The following is an 18,525-nucleotide window of genomic DNA, read 5'->3' as shown; positions in this document are numbered from 1 at the left end:
GGAAGGTTTTTATTTTTTTGTAGAAATGAGGAGTATTAGGACTTGACCCGCAAAGTAGTGTGCCCACGTGTCCCAGATTGCCCGGGACTGTCCCGCAATTGACATGTCTGTCCTGGGTGCCGGGCACCTTCATTCCGGGACAATACAATGTCCCGGAATGAAATAGAGGACACAGCCACCCCCTACTAACTAATAACTACATTTCCGGAACAGGTTGCTAGGGCCGGCGCTGCCTGGCATCTTGCAACCAGTGACAATTTACTCTTAGACAGTGAGTCCGGGAGTGAGACCTGCGCCTAGTGCAGCACTGCTGTCCCCACCGACCTCTGCACCTCCTCCTTCTCCGGCGGTAAGCAGCAGGGACTGGTGTGATCCTTAACAAAAGAAAAAGTGCAGCGCTAAGTATTATCTGAAACCAATCAGACAATGTATAGTGAAAAAATCAGGAACGTATATTCCATGAAAGGAATCCTGTGATAAATATCATCAAACTCCACTACTCAAAAGAATACCATAGAATGATGATATATATAAATTGGATGTAGTACCATAGAGAACCACTGGAGAGGTTTCAGTATGGGTGATATATGAAAACACACACAGAGATGGTTGCATATATATAACACACTTATAAATGTGTCCAAAGGCCTAAAAAGGTGCAATTGGCCATATAATGGCAAAACAAACCCAAGTGGTAGTGGATATGTAAGTCCAGCAAAAAATATATAAATATGAAAATATAAACAAATGCATGTGAAATAAATCCTAAAGTCCAATAATGAAAGTGAAAAAAGTTCCGTAGAGAGACACTGGATACCAAAATCCTATGGGGTAGGTCTTTCTCAAATACAGGAATCAAATAACTCGTACAGCCAATGGAGGTCTCAGCAACGATCCACAGTAATATCCAAAAGATAAAATTAAGGTGGGGTACTCTTACCAACTGGCGTGGACACACTCATCAGCGACGGTGTGTCAAACAGACATGTACGAACTCCAGAGCAGCAACAAGATCAATGGGAACACCTTTTGATGTGCAAACCTTCGATCGTCAGGAGCCAAGTTGATCCAATGGTGAAACAAACCATGTAGAGAAGACTCATGGATGGACGCATGTGGTAACCAAGCCCTTCATGAGATCATGCAAGGGAAAAACATACTACACATAGTGCGGTTAATCTCAATAAAAAGCCTTTATTAGGCATAAATGGTGATACAAAAAAAGGAACAGGATAAAAATGAATGGATAAAAGATAGTTAAAAAAGTACAAGCCTACGAGAAGACAGGTACAAGTGATCACATAGGTAATATTTAGCGTGGTAGGCAAGTAGCATAAGAGCTATGTAGGGTACATAGCTCTTTTTATTGGGATTAACCGCACTATGTGTAGTATGTTTTTCCCTTGCATGACGGGCTTGGTTACCACATGCGTCCATCCATGAGTCTTCTCTACATGGTTTGTTTCACCATTGGATCAACTCGGCTCCTGACGATCGAAGGTTTGCACATCAAAAGGTGTTCCCATTGATCTTGTTGCTGCTCTGGAGTTCGTACATGTCTGTTTGACACACCGTCGCTGACGAGTGTGTCCACGCCAGTTGGTAAGAGTACCCCACCTTATTTTTATCTTTTGGATATTACTGTGGATCGTTGCTGAGACCTCCATTGGCTGTACGAGTTATTTGATTCCTGTATTTGAGAAAGACCTACCCCATAGGATTTTGGTATCCAGTGTCTCTCTACGGAACTTTTTTCACTTTCATTATTGGACTTTAGGATTTATTTCACATGCATTTGTTTATATTTTCATATTTATATATTTTTTGCTGGACTTGCATATCCACTACCACTTGGGTTTGTTTTGCCATTATATGGCCAATTGCACCTTTTTAGGCCTTTGGACACATTTATAAGTGTGTTATATATATGCAACCATCTCTGTGTGTGTTTTCATATATCACCCATACTGAAACCTCTCCAGTGGTTCTCTATGGTACTACATCCAATTTATATATATCATCATTCTATGGTATTCTTTTGAGTAGTGGAGTTTGATGATATTTATCACAGGATTCCTTTCATGGAATATACGTTCCGGATTTTTTCACTATACATTGTCTGATTGGTTTCAGATAATACTTAGCGCTGCACTTTTTCTTTTGTTACTTTTGCATACAACACTGTCCGTTGTTAGTGCTGGCTGCTATATATGTTTTTTTCCTACAGGTTTAGCGCAACTTTTTCTTTTAAGTTTTTTTGGTGTGATCCTTAGGCCACGTACACACAATCGGTCCATCCGATGAGAATGGTCTGATGGACCGTTTTCATCGGTCCAAACCGATCGTGTGTGGGCCCCATCGGTTAGTTATCCTTCGGTCAAAAAATAGGAACTTGCTTTAAAATTGAACCGATGGACGCCTAACCAATAGGTCAAAATAGGTCAAAACCGATCGTTAGTATGCAAAAGCATCGGTCAAGTCGACGCATGCTTGGAAGCATTGAACTTCATTTTTTTCAGCACGTCGTTGTGTTTTATGTCACCGCGTTCTGACACGATTGGTTATTTAACCGATGGTGTGTAGGCACATCAGACCATCAGTCAGCATCATCGGTTAACCGATGACAACGGTCCTTCGGACCGTTCTCATCGGATGGACTGATCGTGTGTACGAGGCCTTACTCTCCAGATAGTGACTCCACTCCTTTACTTTTACGCATGTGGCTCATGTAGAGGGAGTGACAGCAGCACTGCATCTGGTGGCAGGCTATGGGTGGCAAACGGCACTGCATCTGGTGGCAAGTGACACATTCACCTGACAAATAACCTGCCGCCAAATTCCACATCAACTCCCGAGACTACATTTCCCCTCGCCCCATCATCTTTTTTTGGGGGATGGTCAGAGAGAGGGAGTGTGTCCCTGAATGGCAGTTTGGAAATGTGGTCACCCTACCGCAAAGCCATGTAAGATGACCAAACCAATTTAACAAGGTCTTCTTCATTTTATGGCGTAGTGGCTGTACTGTACTATATTGTATTGTATTGTACTTATGTGTCTTATTACAGAGTGTAAATGCAGCAGCTCTTAGAAGAAACATCATGTTTACTGTTTGTTTTTAGGACTTTGTTCCTTAATTAATGTGCTCATACATCATTACTCACAGCAGATGAGGACTTTGGGTTGATGAACCAATTTAAAGGATTATAGTGACTTGGATCATATATATATATTGTGGTCAACTAAATGAAGAATATACATTTTTATAATATGAACTAGCATAAAATCCTTTAGACCTAGATATATTTAGAGTTTTGTTAAAAAAGAACAAAGCTTTTCAAACTATTTTTTTTCCCCTATTAACTTATTGACTTTATATTACGTGGTTGCATCGTTACGTAGTTACAAAGTAGGCGAGGTTGAAAAAAGACACAAGTCTAACCTATGTGTGTGACTTTATGTCAGTATTACACTGTATGGCCCCGTACACACGGCCGAGGAACTCGACGTGCCAAACACATCGAGTTCCTCGGCCAGTTCAGCCCTGAATCCGCCGAGGAGCTTGGCGGGCCGAGAGCTCCCATAGAACAACGAGGAAATAGAGAACATGTTCTCTATTTCCTCGTCGAGCTCCTCGTCGGCTTCCTCGGCCGAAAGTGTACACACGGCCGGGTTTCTCGGCAGAATTCAGCCAGAAACTCAGTCGGAAGCTGAATTCTGCCGAGGAAACTGGTCGTGTGTACGGGGCCTGAATCTCTGTATGTTGTGGTTGTTCAGGTGCCTATCTAATAGTTTTTTTTTAATTATCGATGCTCCCAGCTGAAACCACTGCCCGTGGGAGAGAATTCCACATCCTAACCACTCTTACAGTAAAAATCCCTCTACGCAGTTTAAGGTTAAACCGCTTTACTTCTAATTTTAGTGAATGTCTGTGTGTCTTATTAACTTCCCTTTCACAGAAATGTTTTATCCCTATTGTGGGGTCACCAGTACGGTATTTGTACATCTAAATCATATCCCCTCTCAAGCTTCTCCTCTCCAGAGTGACCAAGTTCGGTGCTCGAAACCTTTCCTTATAACTAAGGCCCTCCAGTCCATTTAATATGCTCTTAACTTATCCCAATTATTATCTTCTAGCAAGGATCATAGTTTAGGGAAGTTGGCTCTTTTGAAATTCAGTGTCTTTGTATTCCCCTTAAGTTTCCTATTTGTGTGATTTATACTAAAACGAATTGACCTGTGATCGCTGTTTCCTAAATTGCCCCGTATTTCCACATCCGTGATCAGGTCTGTATTGTTGGTAATCAGTAGGTCTAGTAACGCTTTCTAGTTGGTGCATTTACCATCTGACTCATGAAATTGTCCTGCAGCACATTTAGGAACTGGCGAGCTTTAGATGAATGCGCGGTTCCTTCCACCCAGTCTATGTCTGGATAATTAAAATCCCCCATTATAATGGCACTTCCCATTCTTGCCGCTCATACAAATAGGTCCACCTCCACTTCCTCCCTCTGGTTAGGGGGCCTATAGCATACTTCCAGAATTACGTTTCCCTTGGTTTCCTCCCTTTGTAGCTCTACCCATAAGGATTCCACTTGCTCCCTTAGTGATGTCATCTTTCACATTTATTTGTACTACAATTTTGGTTAACATTTTAAATCTATATGTTCTGGCACTTTGAAGTAACCTCTTTTGTAACCTTCACATAACTATGTAAATTAAGTTTATATGTTTACATATGCCACATATTTAGTACGTTGAATAATGGTTTGAACTATCACATTTAATTGGACTTGTTTCCTTTTATTGTAGGTTTTCACTGGAATCTTTACAGCAGAAATGATATTTAAGCTGATTGCCTTAGATCCATACTATTATTTCCAAGAAGGCTGGAACATTTTTGATGGTATCATTGTGAGCCTCAGTTTAATGGAGTTGGGTCTGGCTAATGTGGAAGGATTATCAGTGCTTAGGTCATTCAGATTGGTAAGAAAGTTGTTTTGTACATGTAAAAAAGTAAAAATCTGGTACCAGGACGTCTTGGCATTAACCTCCCTGGCGGTATGATTCTGTCTGGAATTACGTACCAAAAGCGGTACAATTATTTTGCAAGGAAATTTGGCGTTTTATACTGTAGGCCTGTAATTCTTAGGAATAACTCATTTAAATCTGACCAAACAAGAGTCTAGTAGGCATCCCGGGTATGAATTTTTTTTAAAAACAAAATTATAAATTATAATATAATAAATAATTATAAATAATTATAACAAATAATAATATAATTATAATAAAAATTATTCAATAATGTAATCAACTCAAAATAACTGAAATTTGATCAGTTGTAGAATTCTCGTCATTACTTTTATTTTTTTATGACGAATTTCCCCACAAATCGCTATCGCTCAATTCTGTGATTATAATTTATTATCGCTGTTTTCTAGCTGCTCTAAAACCATTTTTGACATAAAGGGACACTTTTGGTTGCTATGGACAATCCACATTTTGCAGTCAGAAAGAACAGTTTTTATTATATAAAAGAACATGTAGGGCACTGGGCAGACCACTAGGGACAAGGGGGGTGTGTATTTTTTACATACAGTACTGTAATCTATAGGATTACAGTATACTGTATGTAATGTGTTTGTTTACTTTTTTGAATTTGGCGCCGTTCTCCACCCCCGTGCGTCCTAACGTCGCAGGGAACAGAGATCGGCGACACACGGGGACACTGTGAATCGAGTGAGGACCCTCTCGCTCACACAGCGGGCAGGCATCGCAGGATCCAGGGACAAGGTAATTAACTTTGTCTGTGGATGCTGCGAAAGGTAAGCCGCGCCGCAGCACGCTCTGCACATCTACCCCGAGCGTGACTCGGGGATACCGATAGTAGCATGAAAAAAACACCCCGAGTCACGCTCGGGGATACCGCTAAGCAGGTTAACAGTGTATACTTTTATTTAATCCATCAAACCATAGAAAGAAATCAATTCCTAAAAATGTATGCATTTAAGCCTCCTACATAGGCCTTAGTCATATCTTATGACTAAGGCCTATGTAGAAGACAGAAACACATAAATTTTTAGGAATTAATTTCTTTTTATGCTTTGATGGTTTAAGTAAAGATATACATTTTTAATGCCAAGGCATTCTGATGCCGAACTTTTACTTTATTCACTGGAATTTGGATGTTCAGTACTACGTAAGTCCGGGCACAGATTTCATCCTGTCTATCCTTATGGAATTTTGGGATTGTACCACTTCCTTTGTTGCTCTATTATTTTGTACATAACTTTGTAAGATCAGCATTCTGTTAAAAGCATACTAGCTGAAAACTATAGGTTGCCCCATAAAAACATCTATAATCTTCTAACTGATGTTTAAAATCTATGGGACAGTAGATCTGTCATTCACTGGATATTCTAGGTTAACTGCCTGACCCTTCAGTCAACCATTGTGATCACCCATTGAATGTTACCCTGTAGAAAAGACATAAACCTCTGAGGTGGGATTTCAGAAACCCACAGTAAAGTTTGCATACACTTTACCTTATAATTATTAAAGAAATGTAATCATGTATATTTTCCTTTAGCTCCGAGTCTTCAAGTTGGCAAAATCATGGCCTACCCTCAACATGCTGATCAAGATCATTGGTAACTCTGTAGGAGCTCTGGGAAACTTGACTTTGGTGTTGGCCATCATTGTGTTTATTTTCGCTGTGGTGGGCATGCAGCTGTTTGGTAAAAGCTACAAGGAATGTGTCTGCAAGATCTCAGAGGACTGTGAGCTTCCACGCTGGCACATGAATGACTTCTTCCATTCCTTCCTAATTGTGTTCCGTGTATTGTGTGGAGAATGGATCGAGACTATGTGGGACTGTATGGAGGTTGCTGGACAATCTATGTGCCTTTTGGTCTTCATGTTAGTGATGGTCATTGGCAATCTTGTGGTGAGTACTCAACAAAATGAAATTTCCTGTATATACAGCTGCATTTTAAATTAAATAAACAATCACATGGGTACTTCAGCAAAATCCTTCAGGTCTCTTGCATGAAATATAGCACAATTGGACTCATGCAAGGATTTGAATATTAAAGTGTATGTAAAGCAAGAACGCTTTCTTTTAGTACTAAATAATGTAGGAAAGGATATTTCAGGTTATTCTTTGCCACGTGTGCCCCACGCTTTAGAGATTTTCCTTCACTTTCTTTCCCATGAGCAACAGGAATTTATCAAAAAAATCTCTCCAAATGAACAGAATTCCCACCTTCGAGCACTTTCATAAGAACAGTTGTTCTAATCTGAGGATTTTCCCTCACCCTTTGCTCTTGTGACAACTCTACAGTTCTGGATTTCTCATCGCTTTCTGTCTCAGTGTCATGTATCACCAGGACAAATAGAGGGGTGAATTTCACCAGCATTGACATAGACAGTAATAAAGACCTGACCGGGGGTATAACCCTTCTCCCTCTATCCAAATGTAAAAATAAAATTGCCTTTACATACACTTTAATTCTTACATTATTTGAACTGTGTACAGGTTTACTTACAAGGCATGAAGTCAGACAGGTGCCAGGGCAGCAACCTTTAATAATGCAGGGGGAGTTTCTCCTACAACTCTGAAGAGTTAAATAAAGGTGCAAAGAAAACTCTCTCTAGTAAAACTGCTCAATTATATGTCAAGGCTACATATTAAGTTATTTTATAGGCCGATTTTTTTAATGTCATCTTTCCTTTGCTTTTATCAAATCTTTTGGCAAAAATGTACCCAAAATTCAACATGATTCTTTACAGCCTTAAGTATAATTTTCCTACCCACTGTGATAAAGTATGTCTCATTGTAGCTCCACACACTTTGTCTTAATTTTTTTTCTAATAGTTTTTATTTCATTTGATACAAATACAGTATGAAGAACAAGAGGATGGCCACACACCACAGCGAGAGGGATAATGCTCAAATCTTCTTTATTGTAGCCTCAATGCCAGAGATATCACAGGAGCATGACTAGTTTGTTGACGCGTTTCACACGATTATTACATGCTTGTTCACAACACAAGTATGGCCTTAACCCAAGTCATTTAAATGCACAGCTCAAAGGAAAGGTGCCTGAAAGGGCTTGAGTTGATTGGCTGACTAATGAAACACTTAAAACACACAGTGATAGGTGCAAAGTTTTCGCCCCCACTTGCCAATCTGTGTATGGGATGGTGGGAGCGTCACTACATTTTTGGAGGTGATAATCCCTTCTGATCCCATATCAGAATGTTCCATCGCTACATAGATGATTTGAAATTCATTGAAGATGACCGTTTTGAAACTTTGGAACAGTTCTTAGAATATTGTAACGACAATGAGAGGAACCTACATTTTAGAGGACAATGTGACAAAAAGGAGATTTGTTTCCTTGATGTACATCTGTGTGGCAATGGGACTGTCATACACACTACTCTATAGAAAGCCCCTGTTAGGCAATACCTTGCTGATGGCCAAATCAGGACATCCACATCATACTATCAAAAGTATTTTGGTAGGCCAATTTTTAAGAATTTGCCGCATATGCAGTGACCAAGAAACTTATGACATGGAGGTTCAGACCCTATATTTACGTTTTTTGCAAAGGGGGTATTCCAGGTGGATGCTAGGTAGGGCTTTGTCTATTGCAGACTCCAAAAATAGGGGTGATCTAGGGCACTGGGCGTGGTGATTGCAAGAATACCAAGAAGAGTTTTAATAAAGAGCGACCCACGTTTAGCACATTGTTTAGTCTGGAGTTTGAGGACACTAAGCGGACTGTGCACAGATACCTTCCCATTCTCTCTGAGGACCAGACTTGTGCCGATCTCCTGAGAGATGGAGAAAACATGGTGACCAGAAGGGTCCCTACACTGGGGAATTCTTTATCTCTGAGCATGTTTAATCCTGTTAGAGAACAGTCTGTCACCTGGCTGCATTTCAGGGGCAACTATAGATGTGGTGCCACTAGTTGTCCATGTTGCAGGCATCAAGGGTGACGTTGTACAGTCTTTTTCTACTGTCAAGGAACACAGATTGCAGTCTTTTTACGTCAACAAACTAGTCATGCTCCTGTGATATCTCTGGCATTGTTGCTACAATAAAGAATATTTGAGCATTATCCCTCTCTCTGTGGTGTGCGGCCATCCTCTTGTTCTTCATACTGGTCATTGACGGTGGTGAAAAAGTTTCCAACACTCCCATTTTAGGGCCAGGCTTCATTCTGATAAAAAAAAGTCTGGGTATATAATCCTATAAAGCATTGTCCCTGTGATAGTTTATATGTAATATCATCACAATGACAGGAATTGTGCCAGCAATGTGCTGGGTACAATAAATAGTAAACTACAAAAATGAGGGAAAAAGGGAAACCAGTGAAGAATAGAGCAACATACTATCTTCAACCCTACTTTGTTTCCTACCCCCTTCACTTTAGGCACTTAAATGGATTCTCCCTTTGGACCACCCTTTCCTGGTATAATTGTTAACATAGATTCTCATAACATTAGCTAAATACTCTAACAGGGCTGTGAACTAAGTACAGAAAAGGAGGTCTACTGTAAGTGTAGGAAGAATCCAGGTAAGTGACCATAAATCAGTAAGGATAGAAAGCCACAACAGATGACCATAGACTAAGGCCCAGATTCTCAAAGGACTTACGATGGCGCAGCGCCATGTACGCCGTCGTAAGTCCTAATCTGGCCCGTCGTATCTATGCGACTGATTCTTAGAATCAGTTACGCATAGATATCCATTAGATCCGACAGGCGTAAGTCTCTTACCACGTTGGATCTAAACTGCAAATTTTTTTTCCCGCTAGGTGGCGCTTCCATCGATTTCCGCGTCGAGTATGCAAATTAGCTAGATACGCGAATTCCCGAACGTACGCGCGGCCGACGCAGTAAATTTACGACGTTTACGTTAGGCTTTTCCCGGCGTAAAGTTGCCCCTGCTATATGAGGCACAGCCAATGTTAAGTATGGCCGTGGTTCCCGCATCGAAATTTTAAAAAGTTACGTCGTTTGCGTAAGTCGTCCGTGAATGGGGCTGGACGTCATTTACGTTCACGTTGAAACCAATGACGTCCTTGCGACGTCATTTGGAGCAATGCACACTGGGATATTTTAGGGACGGCGCATGCGCTGTTCTTTCGACACGGGGACGCTCTTCATTTAAATGATACACGCCCCCTACCCGCCGAATTTGAATTCCACCGGGTGATTTACGCTACGCCGCCGCAACTTAAGGTGCAAGTGCTTTGAGAATACAGCACTTGCCCGTGTAAGTTGCGGCGGCGTAACGTAAATCGGATACGTTACGCCGCCGCAGAGATACGCCCATTGTACAAGAATCTGGGCCTAAGTTCCCAGTGGTCCTATAGTGCCTATGATTCGCCTCAATAAATATCTTACCACACTAATGGTTTCATTATACTGTATTGTAAGTAGAATTAATAAAATATTTTGCACTTTTTTTAAATGCACCTATTTAGTTTGATTGCAATTTAGGAAACTTTCTTTCATGTACTTTTTCAGAGCATCAGAAAATTGCCAGTTGTATACACTGTAGTGCGTGGACTGATAGTCTTACCATATAATGTTAACTTACCTTTGTATGTACTGCATAGGTTTTGAATTTGTTCCTGGCCTTGTTGCTGAGTTCATTTAGTTCCGACAACCTCACAGCAACAGATGATGACAATGAGATGAACAACCTTCAGATTGCTGTGGGAAGAATACATGTGGGAATAGATTTTGTAAAGAAAACAATGCGAGAATGCATGCAAAAAGCCTTTGTGAAGAAACAGAAAGCTCTCGATGAAATCAAACCACTCGAGGAGCTGCACAATCGGAAAGAGAGCTGTCTTTATAACCATAATGCCGTTGATATTAATAAAGACCTAGATTATCACAAAGGTGGCAATGGAACTACAAGTGGAGTAGGCAGCAGTATGGAAAAGTATATTATCGATGAGAGTGATTACATGTCCTTTATACATAACCCAAGCCTCACCGTGACTGTTCCCATCGCTGTTGGGGAATCTGATTTTGAAAATCTCAATACAGAAGACTTCAGCAGTGAATCTGACCTGGAAGAAAGTAAAGAGGTATGCCTTACCAATACATTTATTATTATTACTGATATATTTATTTACTCATGATAACTTAAAGAGGAGTTCCAGTCTACTGTGAAATTTTTTTAAGTCGGTAGCTACAAAAACTGCAGCTGCTCACTTTAAAACAAAAAACACTCACCTTTCCCAGGATCCAGTGGTGTGCTCACCTCAGTCGGTTTTACCCGCTGTCTTCTTTCCTCGGCACTGGCATCTTCACTATGGACACCCGGCTGTAACAGCTTGTGGCTTCCTGGTGGGGGGGGGGCTACTGCAGCGCTGCACATTGTGAATGGTGGATGCAGTCTTCTGGGACCTGTCACGAGTCCCAGAAGACTACAGGCGGAGAGGGGTGGGGACTTCTACTTCGATCGCCTAGGTGGTCAGAGCGAAAGCTCCTGTCAAAATCGTACTTGGCTACTCGCCTCCCCCCCTCCCCTGCTCTGTAAAAGTGTCAATTGTTCAAAAGGAGCAGGGGACTTCCTTAAAGCAGAACTACCCCCTTTGGATGAAGCTTTGCTTTAAGCTAAATTTTTTATTTCTTAAAATGATATAATCATGAAATACAACACTTTGATTTTTTTCTCCTTAATACAATTATAATGATGTAGATGTAGTAAATTGTCATATGATCAAAAAGTGGATAATATGATTTAAGAAATGTAGTTTTTTCAGTTAAAGTGTTACTAAACGCACAACAGTAAAAACAGTCTGTATATGCAGCATAGCATGCTTGTTATACTCACTGTGAAACCTAAGGGATTAATCCTCCGCATTGTGTAAAAAGGCTGTTTGATCCTGTCTTCTCTGATCCTCGCCTTCTTTCACAGTCCCCAATCAATCTCCTGATAGTACAAAACCCTGGGGGCACTCTGCATAGTTTGGTGTGTATTGCTGTATTTTTCTTGGGAGGGTGCATATGGGTGCACAGGGCCAGACAGAGGGTCAGCCTCTAAGGACAATTATGGGGAGAATGAAAACTCCTCCTACAAGCTTTCACCAGGCACTGATAGAAGTAACAAGCTGTTCTGACTGCAGATGAGAAAAGGTATTTAGCTGTAATGTCCATGTTATATGTACTGTGGGAGACCAAATATAGTGAATGCAGGGTCCTAGGTTTAGTAACACTTTAAGTTCTATTGGTAGCTCTGTGATTAAAAATGTATGTACTGTATTCTATATGCGGTACAATACATCTCTGTGGAAGATGAGCTTACTGGAAGTCGCACCAATATGCAGCAAGCAGAATCATTTTTGGGGAAAAAAACACCACGGTACAATACATTGGCCGTAAATAGAACTGTACCATTGACAACAATGGTATAGGACTCTCTAACATGTCTGAACTGCAAAAGTGTGAATGAGCCATATAGGTGTCATTTTGTATATCCAAATTATCATGTTAAATTATAAATTATAATGTTAAACCTGGCTTTGTAACACCCTGGAACCTGTAATTTAAAGCAGAACTCCATGAAAAAAATGTTTTCTCCCATGCAGTGGGGCTGTGCTCACACTGCATGGGTTAACTGCTTGTTTTGTCTAGGGGTGCACAGAAAGGCTATGCTTACCCGATCCATCCTCCACAAAATCCTGCTCCCCCACATCCATCAGTGGACTGTTCCTGCCGTCCTCACGTCCAGAGCTGGTCTATAGGCGTGATGACATCAGGAACAGTTTATTCACAAGACCACTGGTGTGTGGGGAAGCAGGAGCTGCAGAGACCGGTCTTGCACTCAGAGGATCGGCTGATCCCCTAGACAAAAATGAACAGTTAACCCATGCAAGTGTAGGTCTTTCTTTATTTAACAACTTCTTTAAGGTTTAACTTTCTGTAGCCATTATTGAAGAGAATGTTTACAGTATTAAAGGGAGAATTTTGTGTTTTGTATGTATTTTTTCATCATGTTCAGGACTAAAAAAAAATATATAAATTTAAAAATGTTTTTTTACATATTATTAGATAAATGTGAAATATTTTGTATAAGTATGTCAAATTTTAGCCTGCAGGGGACTCTCTAGGCTAAATGGATATTAAGTTTAATTTTGACTGTTCATTAAAAAAAAACTGTTTACCAAGCTCAATACCTGAAGCTCTGATTACAAGCACAGGTGGATGAAACAGACTACTTATTTCCCCTTTGCTCTGCTTTCTTATCAGTTATTTTCTGGTTAGTATAGATTAGCATGTTAGTAGTGGCTCATCATTTGCTGGTTCTCCCTTAAGAGAACCCAGCAATCCCCGGGTAATAAAATGAGTTATACTGAAGAGATAACTATGTTAATGGGAAACTTTTCAAATCCATTTGGTTATAGTTGTAAGAAAAAAAAAGGCAGATTAATCCAATCAAAATCCTCAAACCAGCAGTAGTTTCAGACAAGGATACATTTTGTTATGTCAGAAACAACTCTTTGAAGGAAATGACCTCTACTTCCTTTCTTGACACTAGAAGAACCACGTTCCAAACTTGTCTTTTATTGATAATCAGGTCTAGCAAAGCTTTACTGAGCAGTGCATTTAATGTGTAATGTTGCACAGTACATGTCTTAAATTAATGCAGCCCATTCCTTTAAATAGGCTTCCTAATGAACCAAAAAAGGTGCATGCACTATATTTAACAATGCAGCACACGACAGCGCAATGTTACAGTGGATGAGATGCCATACAGAAGAGTGTGATTTGGAAGGACATCTGGAATGTCAGCTCAGAGTTTATGCTTATAGTCAGCAAGCTGTGAGAGAACTACAAATTCTTTTGTAAGGAGTGACCCTCAATACCAGATTAAGTTTAATTTTAGGAGCCTTGGTGGTGTCTCATCATTTGCTGGCTGCAGATATAGTTTGATAACAGACTTGCTGGTTGGGTTCCTTTCCATTCTCTTCAAACCAATGTTAGTGATTACTGATATTATTTAATGAAGAGTTTACATTTTAAAAGTTTATGTAAAGGTTAACATAATGCAGCATTACACATTAGGACACTGTAAAGCTTCTAATAGGAAAACTAACATTCCATAATGTGTAAAAGAATCACAATTTGGATCTGGGATTTTTCCACATAATTATTAAAGCAGATGTCCGCTGAAAAAAAATATATTAAAAGTCAGCAGCTACAAATACTGCAGCTGCTGACTTTTAATATCGGCACTTACCTGTCCTGGAGTCCAGCGCCGTCCGCAGCAGAGGACGAGCGATCGCTCGTCACTCTGCTGCCTCCCCTGCCATCCTCGGTGAGGGAACCAGGAAGTGAAGCGCTCCGGCTTCACTGCCCGGTTGCCTACGGCGCATGCGCTTGTCGCGCTGCGCCTGCTGATTGGCTCCCGCTGTGCTCTGGGAGCCGAGTGTTCCCAGAACACAACCTGGGGTGAGGGGAGGTGACGCCCTGCCCGCAGTCTGCCCGCAGACTGTAGCCGGAAGTGGGTGCAAATACCTGTCTTTAGACAGGTATCTGCACCCCCTCCCCCCTGAAAGGTGTCAAATGTGACACCGGAGGGGGGAGGGATCCGATCAGCGGAAGTTCCACTTTAGAGTGGAGCTCCGCTTTAATATACAGGCCGAGAATTGCAGAGAGACCACAAATGGACCTTAAAGTAGAACTATAGGCAAAACTTTTTCCTGGTGCCTCCATGGCAGCATACATATGATAGTAGCCCCACCTACTTCTGCCCACAGGACCAGTGCCTAGCTATAAAAACTTAACACTCACACAACAGTCCACTTGCAAACAGTCATCAGCTAGCCAAAGTAGATATACCTAGCTCCTTAGAAACCAACAATGGTAGAAGGCGCCAGCCCACAATTCCTAAAGTTAATTCTAAGGTCCCGCTATGTGTCCGGGCTGCAACCACCGAAAGTAATTGCTGTACGTTCCTCCAGTAGCATCTGAACATCGTGGGCACCTTATGCAGAGGTGTCAGCCAACATGACGGGAGCCAATCCGGTTGTATTATAGTACATTCTTTCAGCAGTACTGATGGGCTTAGTGGTCCTCCCTACACCTGTCTTTGACAGGAAGCCAGTAGCTTACTCACTATCTTATGATAGAATTTGCTGAATCTTCCCACCCTGGTAGCTAGTTATTGATCTATCATGCATATGCTGCCATGGAGGCACCAGGAAAACAGAAAATTGTATCATACTTACCATAATTTTATTTTCCTGGGGCCCATCCATGGCAGCATACCGAACCCACCCAGTTCATTCAAAGCGATGTACAGGGAATGGGCTGTTGTGGGGGTGTTAACTTTTTATAGCTATGCACTAGTCCTGTGGGTGGAAGTAGGTGGAGCTACTATCATATGTATGCTGCCATGGATAGGCATCAGAAAAAGACAATTATGGTAAATATGATACAATTTTTTTTGGGGGGGGGGAATAAAGTAAGGGAGGGTTATAACCCCTGTCAGATTTTTTTCCGCCATCTGTGTCCCATTGTGGCAACTCCCCTTCATTTCCTGTCCCACAGCCAAACAGGAAGTGAGAGGAAATCCCTGCAAATGAAGGGAATTCCTTGGAGACCCCCAGGTCAACAGAACTAGTATCCTCATTGGAAGCTATCCCCTATATTATTTTTCTGGGGACAACCCACAATTTTGGATTTTCATTTCCTTTCATTTTCAATAATAATGGTAAACTTGACAAATTGAGGTGAGGTGAGTTTCCTTAACGGTGGCACAGACAGCAATAAAACAGGTGTTCTAATCCCTCTCGACTCTATCCAAAACTAGAAAAAAGTTTTGCCTTTAGGTATACTTTAAGAAGGCAGAATATTATGGGGTTTTATTCCATTCCCTTGTCTTAGTTTGATTTTGCATTTTATGTAATCCTTTAGGCCTCATGCACACTTTACATTATATTAACGTTATAAAAACGGCAGTAGCTTTGCAGTGAGTTTTTCAACTTTTTTGCATTAGCGTTTTTATAGTTTTTTTTTGCATTTTTCAGAGTTATCGTTTTTTATTTTTTGTTTGTTTGTTTTTTATCAAAAACGTTGAACACTGGTGAGCCCCGTTTTTGAGAGTTTTTTGATGTTAGAGCATTTTTACAGCTGAAAAATGCCTCTCAGAACCCACTAGTTTTTTTTTTTACAGCCAAAAAACGCCCCAGTCAAAAACAGTTGATAACAGCCAATGTGTGCGTGGACACATAGGGTAACATGCTGGAGAGTTTATTGATTGTAGAAACAAATGTCTGAAGCCAAAAACAGCAGCTATAAAAACATCCAGGCCCGGATTCACGTACGAGTTACGCCGGCGTATCTCCAGATACGCCGTCGTAACTCTGAGTCCGAGCCGTCGTATCTATGCGCCTGATTCTTAGAATCAGTTACGCATAGATTTGTATTAGATCCGACTGGCGTAAGTCTCTTACAATGTTAAGTATGGACGTCGTTCCCGTGTCGAATTTTGAATATTTTACGTTGTTTGCGTAAGTCGTTCGCGAATAGGGCTGGGCGTCATTTACGTTCACGTCGAAAGCATTGGCTTCTTGCAGGTTAATTTGGAGCATGCGCACTGGGATACTTTCACGGACGCCGCATGCGCCGTTCGTAAAAAGCATCATTTACGTGGGGTCACATTAAATTTACATAACACACACCCACATCTACCACATTTGGATTAGGCGGGCTTACGCCGGCCTATTTACGCTACGCCGCCGCAACTTTGGTTTGAGAATACGGCACTTGCCTGTCAAAGTTGCGGAGGCGTAACGTAAATAGGATACGTTACGCCCACACAAAGATACGCGATTCTACGTGAATCCGGGCCCCAGTGTGCATGAGACCTTAGGGTAAAATAAAAAAAATGTATGTGGATTACACTTTCATATAAGGGGTACTACGCTGTTTACATACAGCCCCCACATCTGACCAACCCCTGCAAGGCTGTAGGAGCCAGGGACATTATGCACTCTCCTTATTTTTCTGGATTGCTTTTTCTGACAATTAATTCTGTTGGTTCAATTTAAAAAGCAACCAAAGGCTTCACGAATCTCATTTTCAGATTGCTGGTTAAAGGAAATTGGAGTATTTTATGAAGGGCCATTTAAAGCAGATGCAATGTATATTTTTGGCACCAAAAATGTAGGATAAAGAGGTACCTGATGAAAAATTGGACATCTGCAATACAGAAAAAAAGAGGAAAAGCTGCTTTGAGGATGCTTAGCTGTGGTAGTATACTGACTGATATAGGTTAAACTACTGTTTGAGAAGAGTGGACAGCTGGGTCTATGGGATTCTCTCCTACATGGAGCACTCCATGTGCCTGTAGATCCCCATGGAAAACAGCAACATTTGAACTATAACCATGGAAAGGTTCATTTTTTCCACCCTTCTGTATTAGTCACAGTAGCTGAGAATAGCTAAATAAATAAATACCATTTTAATTTCAACAGCAAATAACCACTTTGTTCTTAATTGTCAAAATGAATGTACAGTATCTCTTTTTGTAAATGTAATATTTTTTTATAAGACTTTTTTGTTGGAGAAAGGTTTACTACAACAGTTGGGGTACATGTGCTTTAATATAGAGGGAGGTTGGGTATATAGAGTATATTGAATAACTAGGTAGTTGGGGTACATGTCCTGTAATATATAGGTATCCTTCACTTCTTGCTCTAGGAAGAGTGGTCTCTCTGATGGAAAATGTATTGTCTATATAAAGACACTTTTTTTATCAGAATGGGAAAGGGTTAGAACAATTTCTATAGTCTCTGTTTTTGTTCTTTGCCCCCTGTTGGGGAAATTATCTTACTTTAGTGTCCTATAGACTGGGGTCACCAGCACAGGAAGAGAGGGAAACATTTCTTAAAGCGTACCTATTTAGGGAAGGAAAATAAAAACCTGACATAAAAATATAGTTCTAATTCTTGATATCTCTATGCACTCCAATGGTACTAGGATCTAGATCTACTCTGTTAATGTTAAGCACAATATACTACATGGGAAAATTATTGTGATAAAACACATTTAGAGAAAATAATTGTTCTTGTTAGAAACTGAAATGTTATTATCTGTCAAGAATGTACACTACGAAACATTCTTGTTTTACTAAACAATGTTTAACATATATTTTTTACAAAGGGTCTTGAGTCAATGGTCCTTGTTACAGTTAGTTCTTGTCTATCTTTGAGATGATTGTTAACAGAAACATTTTCAGATCGATGACTCTTACAGATGTTGGGTTGCAGTTCAACTCTCAGTGGTCGTGAGGGTAACAGTCCTAAAATTGCTTAATAAAACAGACTAATCACTATGCCTGCTTAATATGTTTTAAGAAGGCTAGGGGTGCTGTTAATTTGTTTTTTGTTTTTTTTTCTGCTTGCACTTATTTTTACTTCTCACAGGGTTAAATTCAAGCAGAAGTAACCGAGAATGCAACTCTGGTGCTTTTAAACAAGGCAGAGC

At 40.6% G+C, this 18,525-nt stretch overlaps 1 protein-coding gene across 3 annotated transcripts in view; it reads left to right on the top strand.

Annotated features, from left to right (window-relative positions):
• The window catches only part of LOC120944042 (sodium channel protein type 2 subunit alpha-like), a 317,686-nt gene that overhangs the window by 208,371 nt on the left and 90,790 nt on the right, over positions 1–18,525 (top strand). For all 3 annotated transcript variants that reach the window (XM_040357809.1, XM_040357807.1, XM_040357808.1), the window contains exons 15-17: positions 4,810–4,983; positions 6,587–6,943; positions 10,635–11,114. In XM_040357809.1, coding sequence (XP_040213743.1) covers positions 4,810–4,983; positions 6,587–6,943; positions 10,635–11,114 — 1,011 coding nt within the window. The remainder of the gene's footprint in view (positions 1–4,809; positions 4,984–6,586; positions 6,944–10,634; positions 11,115–18,525) is intronic.

Source organism: Rana temporaria, chromosome 6 (assembly GCF_905171775.1).
Source record: "Rana temporaria chromosome 6, aRanTem1.1, whole genome shotgun sequence".
Lineage (NCBI taxonomy): Eukaryota > Metazoa > Chordata > Amphibia > Anura > Ranidae > Rana > Rana temporaria.
Note: the sequence above shows the minus strand (reverse complement) of the source record. Positions and strands in the feature narration are given on the sequence as shown.